The following is a 16,842-nucleotide window of genomic DNA, read 5'->3' as shown; positions in this document are numbered from 1 at the left end:
TTTAGTTACTCAATATACAGTGGAGAAACTAAATATTTTTAGTTTTTATACTAAACATAGTTTACAAATTATTTTTTTTGTAAACAATTGTAGCTAAATAAACTATTTAGTTAAAATTATTTAGTTTAGCTAGGTAAGCTAAATTACATATTTAGATTATTTAGTTTTCTACTTAAATATTACAAAGCTTAAATTTGTCTTATTTAGCTTTTTAATTAAATATTTAGTTCACAAATTATTATTTAGTCTGTCATAACAGAATTTTATTTATAAATGTCACAGTTTCAAACTACATATTTAATTGGCAAGCTAAATATTTAGCTCCAAACTAAACATCAAGTTGTTCAGCTAAATCTTTAGTTTGAAGCTAAATATTTAATTAGTAAGATAAATAATCTAAATATTTAGTTTGTATCCTTAATTAAACATGAGGAGAACTGAAACCATGTGTAAGGAAACTGTTTTCGTTGTTAGTTTAGTTTCAACAAAGCAACAAGAATACTTCCACATTTTATCAATAAATGCTTCTTACGCATTTATGATGAAAACAAAAGAAAAAATTATAAATTATTACACTAGTAAAACATTTTCATGGTGAGCATCTCATTTAATTTAACATTTCAGTGTCATTTATAGATCTTACACGAACAATGTTTTTACTTTTGTATACATCATTAAAACTAATAAATTAAATTAAATGAAACTACAAAGGGCTGCACAGTGGCGCAGTTGGTAGAGCTGTTGCCTTGCAGCAGGAAGGTCCTGGGTTCGATTCCCAGTCTGGGGTCTTTCTGCACGGAGTTTGCATGTTTGGGTTCTCTCTTCCTCCCACACTGTTAGGTAAATTGGTCTCTCTAAATTCTCCGAGTGTGTTTGGTTGTTTGTCCGGTCTGTCCTGCGACAGACTGGTGACCCGTCCAGGTGACCCTGCCTCTCGCCCAAAACGTTTGCTGGAGAGGCAGCAGCAACCTCCCGACCCCTCTAGGGACCAGGGTGTTAGAAAATGGATGGATATACAGTATATATAAGTATTTTTCTTTCTTTTTACCTTTAATTTTACGTTTGTGTTAGAAAACGACACACAGAGTAAAAACGACACACCACTGGTGAACCGCTCATATTTACATGATCAATAATCAATTTTCACCGCAGCAGGATGACAGAATCATGGCTTCAGGCTCATAATAATCCAACTATCCGTCCGGCTACCCTGGAGGGAAAAACACAAACACAGAAAAATTATTTATGGATATTTGGGAGAGTATATAAACCTTTTAAGGGGAAGTTTTAGTTCCATTTTTGTTTTGAGGTTTATAAGTATGGGGGTTCGTTCGTAAAGTTACACAAAACTTAACATCGATATTTGGGATATTTACCTTCTCAAACAATAAAAAGTAAATTTTTTAAAGACATTTTATTTCCATGTTATTATTTAATTTATGAATGTCACCGTTTCAAACTAAATACTTAGTTAGCAAACTAAATATTTAGCTCCAAATTAAATATTTAGTTAGAAGCCAAATATTTAGTGTACAAAATAAGCTAAACACTTAGATATTTAGATCCCAACTAAATATTTTTAATGAACAAGTTAACGACTTAGCTCTACAACAGTTAGCTCTGAGTTAGTTGAATATTTAGCTCTTAGCTAGCTAAATGTTCAGTTAGCTCTGAGCTAGCTAAATGTTTAGTTAGCTCTGAGCTAGCTAAATGTTCAGTTAGCTCTGAGCTAGCTAAATGTTTAGTTAGCGCTGAGCTAGCTGAAATGTGTAGTTAGCGGAAATGTGTAGTTAGCTCTGACCTAGCTAAATGTTTAGTTAGCTGTGAGCTAGCTAAATGTTTAGTTAGCTCTGAGCTAGCTGAAATGTTGTACAAAAGAAGATGAAAACTAATGATGGTAATGAGGTCACATAAAGCTACAAATTTCATGTTTAATTTGAAGATAAATATTTAGTGTACAAAATAAATATTTATCTCCCAATTAAATGTTTATTAGGAAGCTAAGCATTTAGTTGATAAGCTAAACATTTAATTTAACTAAATGTTCCGCTCCCAACAAATGTTTAGTAAGCAATTTAACTATGTAGCTCTTGTACAACATTTAGCTAGCTCAGAACTAACTACATATTTAGTTAAACGTTGAGCTAAGTAAATAAAAAGTGACGGAGTAAACCAACTCATCCATTTTCTTGCTATATTTAGCAACATTTCAGACAAAATATAAATTGGTATTGGCCAGAATCAGAACCGACAGGTCAGGTTTTTTAAAGATCGGTAATCGGCGATCGGCCACCTCAGTTCACCTCGGTTCAAACTACGCTTTCAGGCCAGATTTGCTTAATTCTTAAATTAAAGTCAGGTGGCCACTGAAAATCCTTCAGAGGGCCCCGCATGGCCCCCGGGCCGCTCTTTGGACCCCCCTGACGTAGACCCTGTGTGGTACCTCTGCCGCTGTTGCATCCCAGGCCGCTGATGTTTCCTATCCGGTCCATGCGTGCGCCGAAGCAGCTGGAGGCCCGCTTCCTGAGGCTCAGCAGCAGGTCGTTCAGCCGGTTCCGCTGACTCGCCTCCGATGGCTGGTTCTGCTGCTCCGGGCTCCCGTCCCGGCTCGGTTCGGCTTCCCGGGTCGGCTCCTCGTAATCCGACTCCTCCTGAGCTCCGTCAGCCAGAGTCTCCTCGATCCGCTCCAGCAGCGACTGCAGAGGTAAAAACGGCTCCAAGTTAATCTGATTCAGAGAATAACGCTTCAAATTATGAGGCACAATCTACTATTTATGTTACAATAGTCAATAAATCAATTAATTCCTGCATTATTTGTAGCATTATATTACTAGAAAATGGTCTCAAAACAACAATATTGACATTTACTTTATTGTCCAGTAACTTTTGTTATTGTGACAGGTCTAGAATCAATATAGATATTGCTAAAGAATAAATGTTTTAAAACAAATTTTATTGGGATTTTTGCTTCTGTGCGTAAACTAAATATCAATTTTCCGTCAAAGTGAAACATTTAAACAGTAACATACATATCAGGTTTTCCAGTCTTGCAGATTTATTTTTTATTTTTGTGGGAGAAACTCAGGATGTTTTTTAGTCTGAAAAACTAACATCTTTATCTTTATCATCCAGAAAGACTGAAAATTAGAATAAATCGTCATTATTTACTTTTATTTCCATTATTTTTGTCATACTCAGCTTTTTTTCTTTACGCACATTATTTTTCCAGCCCATTTATTAATTTATTTATTTTTTGTCGATGGTGACATCAGAGATCCTCTGTGCACCAAGAAGCGTTATCTAAGGTCCTTCCTTTCAGCAGCGGTTAAACTCTAAACCCTCCCGTCTTTTATCTAAACAGTTTTAGATTATATTGTTAGAAATTTCTTTTTACACTAATTGTACATTTTAGACTGTTTAGAACCTGAATATGTTGTTTTATTGTAACTGCAGTTTTTTCTTGTGAAAGTTTAATTTGCATAACCTGATTTTCTTTTTTGCTTTTATTGCTGTTTTTATGTGAATCTGCATGCTTCTCTTTGCCTTTCATTTGCAGCTGACAAACATTAATTTCCGCACTGAGGGTCAAAAATATCTTTCTGTTAAATTCTTAAAAGAATTGAGCTTTCTTTTATTTTTCTTCACATTTCTGAGGAAAAGTTTTTGTGGTTTAAAGTAGTTCTGTCACAGTAACAAGCTATGCTGGATGTTAAATGTCCCAGAAATTATTGCAATAAACAACAATATTGTTTTTGGTTTTTTCAGACCATTTCAACCAAAGTTATGATAATGGCAAAAATAATAAGAAGAACAAATTCTCATAAATCAATAAACTTTAAATTGTAATTAACACTGGAACCTGAACACATTTTAAATGTCCAAATGAATAAAAAAATAATAATAAAAGAAACAACAAATGAAATTAATTATGAGATCATTGTAAGCAAAAATGTCCTTAAAAATAATTGTTATAAAACACCAGACTGGAGAGTTTTATCATCCAGTTTTTGGTAGAAAGAGAGAAAAGAGAAATAAAGCAAATAGAAATAGAAACTGTTTTTAAAATGCATATCCTAATATAGATATCCTATTATTATTTTTAATTTCTACATTACATTTCTACATACTACTTATACATACAATGACTTATTCTTGAAGCAGATGTCACAGGAAGAAACTTTCGTCATCAATTCATCACAATAATAATAATAATTTTTGTGCTACCATTTAAAAACAACATTTACACTGTAAGGCCATAACTGGGTCGACGTTCTGGGTTAACCAACATGAACAGCAAAATGGCCGAATTTTACGAAATTACCTTTTTAGTAGTTTAAATGATGCTACTGACAGTTTGAATATGAATATATATATATATATATATTATTTTAACCCGATAGTCACAAGACCATAACGAATCCAATTCATCCATGTATGTTTTGCGTCATTAACTTAACTTGGCAATAAGGACAGAAAATATCAGAGAAATATTTAAAAATGGAATAAAAATTTCACCTAAAAACAGGGAAAAAAATCCAACATGGCTGCCTTAAGAAAACATTTGACTGATGAAGCCCGTTTCCATCTCACTTTTAGCTCCATCAAAGCGTAAACCAGGGGTGCCCAAAGTGTGGCTCAGGGGCCATTTGTGGCCCTTGGAGTGATTTTGGGCGGCCCCCCAAGAATAACACAAATTTAGCCTAGTGAGGGTAAAATTATTACCCTGATGAAAAATAATATTTTATGTTGTTTATGTTGTAATTTTCTTACAGCAGAAAATATAAAGTAGAACACAAAGTAAACTGACTTTTTCTGAAATTCTGACTTTGCTGCTTTTATTTAATTTGTTAAGCTTTGCTAAATATAGCAAGTGTTTTGACAGAAAGTGACTCAGATCTTTTTCTTACAACTGAATAAATTTGTTCAATCAAGCCCAAAAGATTTGAAATTAAGTTTCTTTTACTACAGAAAATGTACTAAATGATTTTAAAGTTTTGGATTATTTCTAAAAAAACAACAACAACAAAATCAAACAACTTTACTGCTTGTTTTTATGTTAATATTTCTATTTATTTAAATTTGGGTTGGGTGTTTTTTGACCCGTGAGTTCTATTGACTTGTCGGTTTTGACAAAAGGTTTGGACACCCCTGCCATAAACCCTCCACCCACAGTGGCTCTGAGCTGGTTCTCCTACCTTTAACTGGTCCAGGTTACTGGGAAGCGAGGGCCGTCCCAGTGCGTGCCCAGTAACCAGACTGTGCTGCCAGAACAAGGCCAACGCAGTGAAAACCACCACCGTCTTCATGCTGTCCTGATGCCGAGGCTGAGCCTGCAGCCGGCGCCGGCCGAGGCTAAATACATGGCAACACACACACCTACACACCCCGATGCATGCCTACACACACACACACACACACACACACACACACACACACACACACACACACACACACACACACACACACACACACACAGCAGACAGTCAACGTTGGCTCATCGTTTCATGGATCAAGTCAAGAGCATTCTGGCACCTCTGCATGATAAAGCAGCAAGTCAGATGTCTACTTCACTGGTGTCTGTGTGTTGAGAGGTGTGTGTGTTTGTATTGGTGTGTGTGTTTGTATTCAGGTGTGTGTGTGTGTGTGTGCGTGCGTGCGTGCGTGCGTGCGTGTGTGTGTGTGTGTGTGTGAGAGCAGTGGGATGACTTCAGGAGTCCAGTTTGGCTCCCTTAGCTCAGGCGTGGTTTATTTTCAAAGCAGCACTCAGTGAAAATATTTAACACATTTTGCTCTTCTGAGCACCAAAACTCCATATTGGGTCAAACTTGCAGCCTTAAAGGGACGGGATTCAATTTATCAACTGAAAATTAATTCATCCGGAAGATTCACACCTTCAGGACCATCACTACTTTTTATAACCCAGGAAAAAACAACAAATCGGTATCATCATTGTTCTGCAGGATGACGCCTTACAAAGCAGCTTCCCAAACTTCTCCATCGTACCCCAAACAGCCTTGACCTCTGACCTTTACAAACATCAACTTTTAGAATGTTTTTATTCACTATTCAATAATTATTACATTCTTTTAGCATCCATGCTAACCTGATAGCTTCTGATTTCAGATGGTAATGAGTTCTGTGGCAGAACATTTTATTGACAAGATTTGTCCAAATCTTTTTCTCTTTTTATTTCAGTCAAGAACTTAATAAATCTGAAAACTGGTCGTCTGTCTTTTAACGAGGCAAACAAACAAAAAAACCTTTTAAAGTTTGGGATCTACTATAAGTTTCAACACAAATTTAAACTACTCTATTTGTCTAATTAAAGTATTGTTTATTATTGAGGAGGAAAAAAATAATTCTTTTGGCCTGCAGGTCCTTTTTATTTGATCATTTTGGCCCATGTGTGAAAAAGTTTTAATCCAGAAGTTTTTATGGAGACTCAGTAACTTTTCCTGCCCAGCGTTTAGGAGTTTCTGTTGAATTGTAGATGATTTTTAACAGAAAAGTTTCTGTTTTACTTTCCAAACGGTGTTGCAGCTCTTTGCTCTCCATGGTGCTGAAACAGCTTCAGCAAGTAAAAAAATCCTTCTTTATGTTCAGTGAAGCATTTTTATTACATTTACTATTTCCAACTAAATACATACTTTATGCTGAAAACAAAAAAACCTCATTATTAAAACTGGCAATTTTAACTACTTCTGGGCCACACAATCAATTAAATTGAAAATATAAAAAATTATATTTTTTTCTTATTTTACAAGAAATCTGTTGCCTTATTAAGAGAAAAACAGCCAATTCCAGATTTTTGTGTTATCAGTAATTTCCTATTTTATTTATTTTATTTTAACCATTCTTGACTTGTTGTCCGAATACAATAATTTCAAGGGCCACAAATGGACCCTGCGCCACACTTTGGACACCCTGAGATTAGGTGAGTCTGTCTTGGGGGGAAAAAAGAGTGTCTTCAGTCAGAGGCTTTTTCAAATTTGTTGTAATACAGACTGCTACAGAAGATCTTTCCTGCCAACAGCCATCACTGAGTTACAACATTTCATTTCCTTTTGAGATCAATAAAGTATTTTTGAATTGAATTGAAGCCTTGTGACGCTTTGACAAAAATAACACATTTCTGATGATGTAAACATTTATTAGACATTCAACAGTACAGAAGGAACAACATCACATCTATTTTCAATAAATATTCTTTAAATATTGGCGAGAGAAATAAACAGTAAATATTAGTCAATAAATAACATTTAAAAGGAAACAGGTTTTGGTACAGACTTTGGAGCAGCATCAGTTGGACGGTAAGACTTCATCTTTGCTTTGGATCTGGAGAGAAGAAGAAAACAGATTCAGGTTCAGATTCAGAGACAGAAACGGACTCGGTGTGAACGAGGAACAGTGTGTTCCTGTGGTTTTCTGCAGTGAAACTCACTGTATCTGCCAATCGTGTTGCAGCCCAGGGAGCTCATGGAGCCTATCCTGTCCATGCGGCGCCCGAAGCAGCCGGAAGACCTCTTGGACGAGTCGTTGCGGACGCTCTTCAGGTTCTTGGCTGAGAGGAATTCTCTGATTTGCTCCTCATCCAGGTCAGTTTGAGGCTGCCGCTCGCTGGACGTGTCCTCCATGTTGCTCCTGTTAGCGCGGCCGTCGTCCTCAGAGACTCCTTCGTCCACCGCAGTCTGCTCTGAAACCGACTCCTCCAGTTTCTGAAGCAGAACCTGAAACAACCAGCATTGACCTTAGAAGCCTAATTCTCTCTAGTTTTGTGATTTTCTTAATTGGATCGTTGGATACTCACCTTCAGGATGTCCATATCGGCGTCAGTGAAGCCAGTGCTGACGGGGTAAGTGCTGCTGGGCTCCAGGTTGAAGATGAGGAGCAGACCACAGAGAGGAATGGAAGATAGAAACATATTTCTCTGAGAGATGCTGCTGTTCATATCTCCACTCGTTGGCCTTTGACTCGGCTGCTGTTCGGATGCTGGACTCCACCAGCTGCTCCTTTATACTTGAGCCTGACACTCCGAGGAATGCCAGGAATTTGAACTCAGGCTTTATGCATTCTTGACACCTGCTTCTGATAACGAAAGCTGTCGGAAACGGCTCCTTATTAAGTAGCATATCTGAGATATCTGACAGCTGCTGCTTCCATATCCTACTTTGTTTCAGGAAGAAGTCCAACCCACAGTCCACTCAGGACTCAGATGTTGTCACTAGGCTACGGGAAGTTGTAAAATAATATGACAGAGTTGCTAAATCGAGGCGTCTACGTGGTAAAACAACATGCTGGTCATCAAATGGAGATAAGCAAATTCTTTTCTGGGGTTCAGACTGTGACCTCATTTCCTTCACTGCAAAAACACAAAACCTTGCCAAGTATTTTGGGTCTAGTTTCTGATGCAAATAGCTTAATATGCTTGAGATAAGACAAAACTAACTTACACGCAACTTTTAAGTGAGATATTTTAACTTGTTTTAAGTAATTCCTTAATAATTGGAAAAAAGTATTTGTTCCATTGGCAGATTACTTCATGAGACATTTTTCCCATGTTATAAGTGACATAATCTGCCAGTAGAACTGGAACTTCTTCATCAAAATTAAGGAATTATTAACTTAAAACAAGCTCCTATTTCTTGCTGAAAAGTTGCTTCTATGTTAGTGTTGTCTTATTTCTATTCTAAGATATTTTCACTAAAAACTAGATAAAAAAAAAAACCTTGGTAAGATTTTGTATTTTTTTCAGTGTTCAGAACCAAAAAAACCAAAACTTTTTCCTCTCAGTGCTGATAACTGGACAAAAATGCTTCAAAATAAGCCAAATGATGGTGAATATGCAGTGAAAGTTCCTAATTATTATTACTTTTTGCTATGTTTTGACTATTAGATCAGAGTAAAAAAAACACAGGAATGTTTGGTATGATAGATATGCATGTTTTACCTGTAGAACTTGTTGTCAAATAGCTAAATATAGACCAGAAACCATGTGGTCATGAGTTTCCTATGATGGTGGACCTATTTAGCGCTGCAGCCGACTAAATTAGACTCATCTGCTCTGTTGTTTTTCCACAAATATCATTTTAACAAAAAGGAATTTCATATATCAAAAATACGCAATCTAATAACGGTTCTGTCCTTAATTACACAGCACTGAAGGAGTAACTGAAAATTAAATTAATAATTTCCTACAAAAGAAAGTGTAAGGTACAACACAATGTATTTTTTAAAAATTACTACATACTATTTTTCATTTCAGTTATTTTTTTTATAGTAAATATATTTATCCCGTGACTTTTACTCAGACTAACAAATAAATTCACATGAGGATCTCAATTCTCATTTGCTATAATTCAGAAACGATTGAAAATGTCCCCAAATCGAAAAGAAAAAAAAAAAAAGCTTATTTATCTTTGATTACAAACACAAAATAAAATTAATAAACTGACATCAGCACGAACATAAACAATATTCTACAAGTAAAACGGGACACGTAACAATAATTCCGTTATTAAAGGCACATTGTCATTTTTGTCGTGGATTAATCAAAAGAGCGTCTCGGCCTCCATCTTGGAAATTCCCAGGCCATGGTGACGTCATAACGCTGTTGTCCATGGTGACGTCATAACGCTGTTGTACGGTAGGTGGCGGTATTCAGCTTGAAGTTGTTTACGATCCGCCATTACAGAAAACGAGAAGAAGACCGAGAGCGATTTGACGCGTCCGTCCTCGTTCAGGGAAAACATTTGGACTCTTTTTGTTTTTTGTTTTTTAAGGAAGTGCTTGAAAGACGGAGCTTTCCGAGTTTCACCGTGTTCAAGGTTTGGAAAATGAAGATGGCGCAGTTACGGAACACCGCGAACACGGAGCTAAGCTACAACGGAGCTTTTAATGAGGTAGGCCGTTCCTTCCGGTACAGAGGCTGTCCGGAGGGGGAGAGTAGATTAAGCTGAACATGGGTTCATATCTGAAACTTAATTAATGCAAAAATGGACACATCAATGTCTTTGTCATTTTGCCTCGCAAAACAGACTGGAGGATCAGGAGATTCCTTTGCACACATATCGATCGAAGCAGGAATCATAATGAATAACCGTTTTCAATCAAAAATCGATTTTGAATTGAATTGTGGCAACAAAAATTGGAATCAAATTTAGAGACGGTAAAAGAATTCCTACTCAAAAGCAGACTTTGGTGATTAAATCTACTTTAATTAATTTATTAAACTTGGTTGAATATAACAAACGTTTTCAGAGAAGTTTTGAACCAAAACCTTTTTTTATTGCTGAGAAGAGACATTTTCCTGTTTTTATATTTTTCTAAAATTTTCAATAAGAAAAAAATCTGTTTAAGTTTTGGATGTACCGTTGTTTATCAAATTTGACTTTTTAAAATTAAAGTATTACTTAGTTTATTGCATAGCTGTTTTCTTTTTTGGTCTATCAGAAACCGATAGAAATGATGTCAGTCTTGGTCACAGCCACCTGACTGAAGGTAAATCAGTGAAACGTCCTGAAGAACTATTCTAAAAAGCAAGCAAATCCAGATTTGATTTATTAGACTATTTTAAACACTACTTTAAAAATTAAAACCTTTTCAAGAAGAGCACACATAGTTGGAGGTTAAAGTTGTGTCTTGGTCCGTGCTTGCCGCTTTACCTTGGCCACACGTCATAGTCTATGTTTTGGTAACAGATTCACCAAACTGGTACTTTTCCTGCGTACATGGACTCATGACTGCAGGCACATATTAAACAGCAACACAGACCTCTGTCACGTGTTTGGTGACTCCAGCAGTAAGATTGTTTCTGAGGATTTATCTGTAATATTTAGGATTCGAACAAAGACAACTGAAATCTATTGGCTGAAATCATTGTATACAGAAAGTACACCCCACTTCTCCTTCTAGGTCGTATGCATCAGGATGTAGTAAAGTATTAAGGTGTTTACCATGAGCAAAGAGCAAAAACGACCCAGAAATTTCACAATTTATTAAAGTAAAGTTGGCAGTAGTTGTTTTCTATCCGACCGTCTCTGTGCTGGAATCTAGATTCTTCTTTCCAGCATTTCTTCAATTCATCGAGGTTTAGAGCAGTTTGATTCAGCATAATTTTCTGAAAGTCCCACCACAAAATTTTAATTTGGTTTATGTCTGGACTTTGACTAGGCCATTGTTTTCTTTTTGGGATTCTATTGTAGTTTTACTGTTGTGTTCTGGTTTGGAACCAGTTTGGAGCCAAGCTTCAGCTGTTGGACTGATGGCTTCACGTTTGATGCTAAAGTATTTTGGTATGCAGACTCATTGACTGTGATATCTCAGGTTCTTTGGCTGCATAGCCACACCATATCATCAACCCTCCACTTCTGTGCTTCACACCTGTTAGGAGGTGTTTATGCTGATGTGCTTTGTTGAGATTTTTCTTAAAATTGAGTCATGCATTGGCGTTAAGTAACTTTATTTTGGTCTAATTTTTGCAAGAGACTTTGTTCAAGAAGTCTTGCTTTGTTTAGCATTGATCTGATTTTGTAGCGAAGTTACTGATATGTTCCATCCTTGGAAGATTAGCATCTATCTACAGTGTGGAATCACAGATTTGGGTGTATAATTATAAAAAATTTTAATTTTGCAAGTTTTTGCCCTTCCATTTGAGTCTCTACTGCTTCTAAAAACAGCCAAGATCTTAAAACAACCCACCCAGATGTTTTTTGATGTTTGGAAATGAGTCGTTTCAAAAACCTTCTGAATGTAACATCAGAAATCAGCAGAAACCACCCGTTACCTAGCAACCCCAGCTCTAGCCTGTTTGGTCAGCTGGTTTTCCTGCTGTATGCACTGTACAATGGCTGCTGGAAAAGACAAGAGTTTTGTTGTTGACTTACCATCCAGAAACCACTTTCTGCATTCTTATTGATTGTGCAGGAGGTTCCACTTCTGCTTTTCAAAGATGTACGGTTGTATCGCACATCTGTTTGCATCCTTCTTCATGTTCCAGTGTAAACGTTGTAAACCAGATATTTACATACACCAAATAAAAAGACACATCTACCATTTTTTCTTTGTGTTTTTTCACATTTCTCACAGAAATGTTCCCTGGTCTTTTGGGAACATGTTTTCCCTGTAAGATTCATACACTTTCTGTTTCCAAATATTCCCCTGGATTCATACATTTATTTGTCTGTATGTAAACATCCAACCACCTTTAAATGCTGCACAGATTTACTCCAACCATTCATTTGCAGCAGCTCAGGTTATTTTTTGAAGTCTGTTCAGATCAAAGTTCAACCGCTACTTCAGTTACTTCTTCATGACGAGTGAGAAATACAGTTTTAATGTGGAATGGTTCTCACTTCGCACTTTAAACCTTTTTCTGGTTGCATTTTAAAAATTTGTTGTAAGTCGAAATAAGCTTCTCTACAGTCGGCTGACAGTCGCTGGTCATGGAACGAAGAAAGCTCAGTCATCAACTAAGTTGTAAAATTATTTTAAACAACAAACTGTTTAAACTTGAACTGTTATCTGGAACTTTTTTGGTAATAAAAAACTAAAATAATATTCACTAATGCTTTTTTTCTAACATCAATGAGTTGATGCTTGTGAAATAATTTATGAAAACCTGTGAAACCTTTATTCAGTTTTCAAAGTCATGCTTTTATTATGCTATGCTCTACTTTAAAAATATCAGTTTCAAACTAAATATTTCATTTGCAAGCCACATATTTAGTTTGTAATTAAATATTTAGCTCCAAACTTAAATAAGAAGCTAAATACTTTGGATCTAAATATTTAGTTTGTGTCAGATCAGACTGGATTCGTTCTCTCAGCCTGCAGTTAGTCACTAACACTAAACCTGTTAAAGAGAAGATGTTCCTTTCCACTGTTGCTTGCTTAGTAGCAATTGCTACAGTCATAAACTTAATTCTAACAGCTGAAGTTCAAATGTTTGAAAAATATATTATTCGTGTTTCTTCTGTCAGTCTGATGCTAAATTTATTAGAAATTATTTTAATATTTTACCTGCAGTTGGTGTGAATTCGGGAATGAAGCAAAGTAGCGACATTAGGTAGTTAAGGAATATTACAGATTACATTGTTAGATATCTGTCAATTAATGCTAATAATCAATTAACGTCACAAACATCGCATCAATTCCAAAACTACAACTGTCTTTAAAATAATTAATTATTGAGAAAACTACTGAATTTCCTTTCTCCTGCCTACATTAAACAAAACTAGTATTACTAACCTCTGCTTCTGCCATTTAACATCAAGAAATGTTAACATCTTCATATTTTAGATGTTCAGTCAGGCTTTCATTTGGAATATTGTTATCCACTAAAATGTGTTGATTTAATTTTTATAGTTATTTGCTCTTTTTTAATGAATCTGATCAAAAATAGAAACTATGAGAGTAGTTATCATCACCTGTACCAACTAAACAGAGTGTTTATTATTTCTCTGTTATTATATTTCAGTCTGTCACGTTAGTAACTGACATGAAGGTTCGTCTTTCATAATCAAGTTCATTTTGGATTATTTCTGGTTTGTTATGTTGTCAGTGTGATCAGAGTCTCCCTCAGCTTCAGATGAGTTAATAAGATGTGATGATTATTAAAATAAATCTAATTAAAACTCTTTATTTGTGCCGAGTCCTGCATAATGCTGCATATAGCTGTCCCCACAAATAACCAACGAATCAACATTTATATGCAAAATAATTATTTTACTCCAATACAGAAAATCACAAGGCAACTTGACTTTATCCAATAGAAAGATAAATAATAAATACACAAACAATAAATTAGAATTCAGCAGCTTTCATTTTAGAAAACACAATGAAAGGGAATAAATCTGTGTTGGGTGAGAGCAGTAACTGCTGCGGCGGTCTGCAACGTCTCTGGGAGAACGGACCTGTCGACACAAAAGCACTTTAAAAACAGAACGGACACAAACAAAGCTTCAAATTTAACTTTTCCAAACTCAAAAAAATAAACAGTCAAGCTTGCATCCTTGTACTTTGCAGGATTGTGTCTAAACCTATAAATATATGTCGAATAAACCTATGGAGAAAGTTAAAAACAAACTGTAATTATGTTGTAAATCAATTAATCGCTTGTTAAATTAAAACAAACTCAATAATTTAGATTTGCATGATTTATAGTTTTTCTCTTTTCTCTCTTTCTGCCTAAGACAGGTTAATAAAAGTTTCAGTCTGGTGTTTTTGAAGGACAATTTAGTTTACAGATACTTCATAATTCATTTTATTGGTTGTTTTATTTATTTTGGATATGTAAAATGTCTTGTAGTTCCAGTGTTAAATGGTCATTAGAATTTAAAGTTCATTGATCTTTGACAATCTGTTCTTGTGTTATGGTGGCAGCATTATATTACTTGAAAATGGTCTCAAAATAACAATATTGTCGTTTATCGGAATAACTTCTGGAACAATTTATCTTTCAGCAGAATGTTGTTATAGTGACAGACCAGCTATTATGTAATATAATTATGATGCATTTTTGAAACTGAAACTGCAGGATATATGATGTGATTTTTTTTAAAAAAAGATGAAAGAAATTTCATGCCGGTTTCGTACCTCAGCATCCCAGTCCGCTGAAGGAGCCGATCCGCTCCAGGCGGACCCCGAAGCAGCTCCTCAAACCGCCTTTCTTGTATCGGCTCCACGAACGCTTGGAGGTGGTCATGATGTCTTTGAGGAAACGCGCCAGCACGTCGTCTTTGGCCAGCGGCGCGGCGCTGCGGCGGTCGACGGTGCTCCACGGCTCCCGCTGCCCCACAGTGCCAAGCACAGACCTGTCTGAGCCGAAGTCGCTCTCCTCCACCTGCGCCTCCTCAGAGGAGAGGGGAAAGTTGATGATTTCATTCTCCAAAAGCTGCTGCAAACTCTGGGAAAAAGGAAATGGCCTTAAAATGAGTGATTTCTGCACGCAAACAAGTCAGCAACACTGATTTAATTTGTTGGACACATCGGTCGGAATGATATCCACTCCAGCTGAACTTACCTGTATGTCAGAAATGGGCTTAGCTCCTATGAAATTAATGAACAGCAGAGAAAAACAGCAAACTGAGAAATTTGGCTGCATTTTCTTCTTCCTGTGGCGGTTTTCAGTCGTTCCTGTCTGTGATGACTCTCGTTGCTGCTGCCGCTCTCCTCTGGGTCTCCGGCGCTGCAGGTGCCGCCTTTATACCGACCTGATTTCGTCACCATGCGATCCGGAGGAAAATTAATGAGGTGTGACTAATGGTGCTGCATGCTGGAGCCTAACCTGACTCTCGGAGGTGTTCGGTCTCTCTGAAGCTGCCACAACGTGACTGAAGACTCTGGCTCTCCACTCTGTGAGGGTCACAGCTGCACATTAGCTGCTGAACTTAAACTGGACTCTGAGAGATGAAGGTCCAACTGTCACACACATTATTAATTTGTCTGCTCCTCTTTTTGCTGTTTCGGTTAGTTTGTTTATATGATATTTTAGTGGAGCACTTCCTGTTTGTGTTTAACTGTTCAGAGATCATTTTCCACATAATGCACGCAGCTATACCAGCTAGCTCTTGATCTCTGTTTAGACCACACACACATTTTTATTACAAATAAACAGCTAAACATGGGCTGCATAAATACTCACAAAATTTTATAATTAAAATGGACATTTATAAGTTTTTTCTTTCCTTGTAATGCCACATCATTTTCAGAATATGTTGTCTAATTATACATTAGGTGGACAAACTTCAAGAAAGAAATAAACTTAAGTAAATAATGCAATAAAGTGGAGGACACACTTATGCTAATCAGCTAATGGTAGCACAAATTTTTCATCCAGCGTTTCAACTAACTTTGAAAACATTTAGCTCTCTCAGCTTCCTCCAAATTATTTTTTTCAGATAAATCCTAAGGCACTCAGTTAAGTGGCTGTTTTGTAAACTTTCAGTTGAAAAATGTTTGACATCTTTGTTGAAGTTTTGGTTTTCTACTGTTAAAAATCATTTAAGCAGTTAGATGTTTATATTCATGCTCTTATTTTGAAGACTGTTTACAAAGCACTTGCATTTCCTCTCACTTTTTCCACCAGTGATCCCTGATGCAGCAAACGACCTTTATTCTGTACCCAGAATGCATCGCTGTTCTACAGCAAACAGATTAAGAAGTGATCTCTGCGGCTTTTATTAGCTAAGCTAACACTGCAGTGATTGGTTAATTTAAATACCTGCCCTAGTGACCTGTCAGAGTTGGTGTTTAGGTCGTCTTTTTTTTTATTTATTATTTTTTAATTGGACCAAAACATTCTGCAGCACATCTAGATGTTGTGGTTGTCAAAGTCAAGCTAGCATAACTGACCTACTTCCCTCTTGCTTGTAATTTCTTTCCTAATTAAAACTTTTTCTTGCCCTTGTTATCTAGTTGTCCTAGTTTTGACAAATAGTAGCAAAGCACTGCGTCTCTTTTTCTTTTATATATCAAGGTGTACCTTTAAAATTTGGCGCGTTATGTTGATAACGTAAAAGCTAAAACTAATGCTAGTCATCGTCGGTGAGCAGCTTTTTGCCCTCCAGCAGGGGGATGGACGGGATCTTCCTCTCGTGATGTCACGATGCGACGAGTCCATAGGCAGTATGGGACCAATTGTCAAGAGATTAGTTAGCATCAAAGCCATAATCTAAAAATAAAACTGTGTTCGAAATAATTCTGTGCCGTTTCTCAGCTTTTCCGAGGACTGTGTTTTCCAGAATAAAGTCTCTGAGGTTGTTCCTGGAATCTCCTGGAGTCTCTTTCAGGCAGATTGTTCCAGTGACCACTGGCGCTGGTCCATAGGGAAGTTACATGGCATTG

General features: G+C 36.4%; 3 protein-coding genes across 3 annotated transcripts; all 3 read right to left on the bottom strand.

Moving 5' to 3' along the window:
• Positions 1 to 768: 768 nt before the first annotated feature.
• On the bottom strand, positions 769 to 5,340 carry nppa (natriuretic peptide A). Its single transcript, XM_014469810.2, has 3 exons — positions 5,196 to 5,340; positions 2,444 to 2,696; positions 769 to 1,210 (listed from the first exon to the last, which is right to left on the bottom strand). Exons 1-3 carry the CDS (start codon positions 5,304 to 5,306, stop codon positions 1,206 to 1,208), a joined length of 369 nt encoding a protein of 122 aa, XP_014325296.1. The 5' UTR covers positions 5,307 to 5,340; the 3' UTR covers positions 769 to 1,205.
• A 1,793-nt stretch (positions 5,341 to 7,133) lies between these two features.
• LOC102223808 (brain natriuretic peptide-like) lies at positions 7,134 to 7,995 on the bottom strand. The gene is made up of 3 exons (XM_005801878.2): positions 7,808 to 7,995; positions 7,442 to 7,727; positions 7,134 to 7,335 (listed from the first exon to the last, which is right to left on the bottom strand). The coding sequence occupies exons 1-3, from the start codon at positions 7,946 to 7,948 to the stop codon at positions 7,319 to 7,321; spliced, it is 444 nt and encodes a 147-aa protein (XP_005801935.1). The 5' UTR covers positions 7,949 to 7,995; the 3' UTR covers positions 7,134 to 7,318.
• A 5,730-nt stretch (positions 7,996 to 13,725) lies between these two features.
• On the bottom strand, positions 13,726 to 15,188 carry LOC102224065 (C-type natriuretic peptide 3-like). Its single transcript, XM_005801879.3, has 3 exons — positions 15,020 to 15,188; positions 14,593 to 14,902; positions 13,726 to 13,910 (listed from the first exon to the last, which is right to left on the bottom strand). Exons 1-2 carry the CDS (start codon positions 15,098 to 15,100, stop codon positions 14,594 to 14,596), a joined length of 390 nt encoding a protein of 129 aa, XP_005801936.1. The 5' UTR covers positions 15,101 to 15,188; the 3' UTR covers positions 13,726 to 13,910; position 14,593.
• Positions 15,189 to 16,842: the final 1,654 nt, after the last annotated feature.

This window comes from Xiphophorus maculatus, chromosome 1 (genome assembly GCF_002775205.1).
Source record: "Xiphophorus maculatus strain JP 163 A chromosome 1, X_maculatus-5.0-male, whole genome shotgun sequence".
NCBI lineage: Eukaryota > Metazoa > Chordata > Actinopteri > Cyprinodontiformes > Poeciliidae > Xiphophorus > Xiphophorus maculatus.
The sequence above is the reverse complement of the archived record's forward strand: the minus strand, read 5'-3'. Positions and strand labels throughout refer to the sequence as shown.

Bases quoted from the DNA above. Each gene is read 5' to 3' on its own strand.
- nppa (XM_014469810.2), bottom strand. From the start codon at position 5,306: ATGAAGACGGTGGTGGTTTTCACTGCGTTGGCCTTGTTCTGGCAGCAC. The intron at 2,697-5,195 runs GTAGGAGAACCA...TTACCTCTGCAG, and splicing joins GTAACCTGGACCAGTTAAAG to TCGCTGCTGGAGCGGATCGA.
- LOC102223808 (XM_005801878.2), bottom strand. From the start codon at position 7,948: ATGAACAGCAGCATCTCTCAGAGAAATATGTTTCTATCTTCCATTCCT. The intron at 7,728-7,807 runs GTGAGTATCCAA...TGGTTGTTTCAG, and splicing joins CCGATATGGACATCCTGAAG to GTTCTGCTTCAGAAACTGGA.
- LOC102224065 (XM_005801879.3), bottom strand. From the start codon at position 15,100: ATGCAGCCAAATTTCTCAGTTTGCTGTTTTTCTCTGCTGTTCATTAAT. The intron at 14,903-15,019 runs GTAAGTTCAGCT...CCTTTTTCCCAG, and splicing joins AGCCCATTTCTGACATACAG to AGTTTGCAGCAGCTTTTGGA.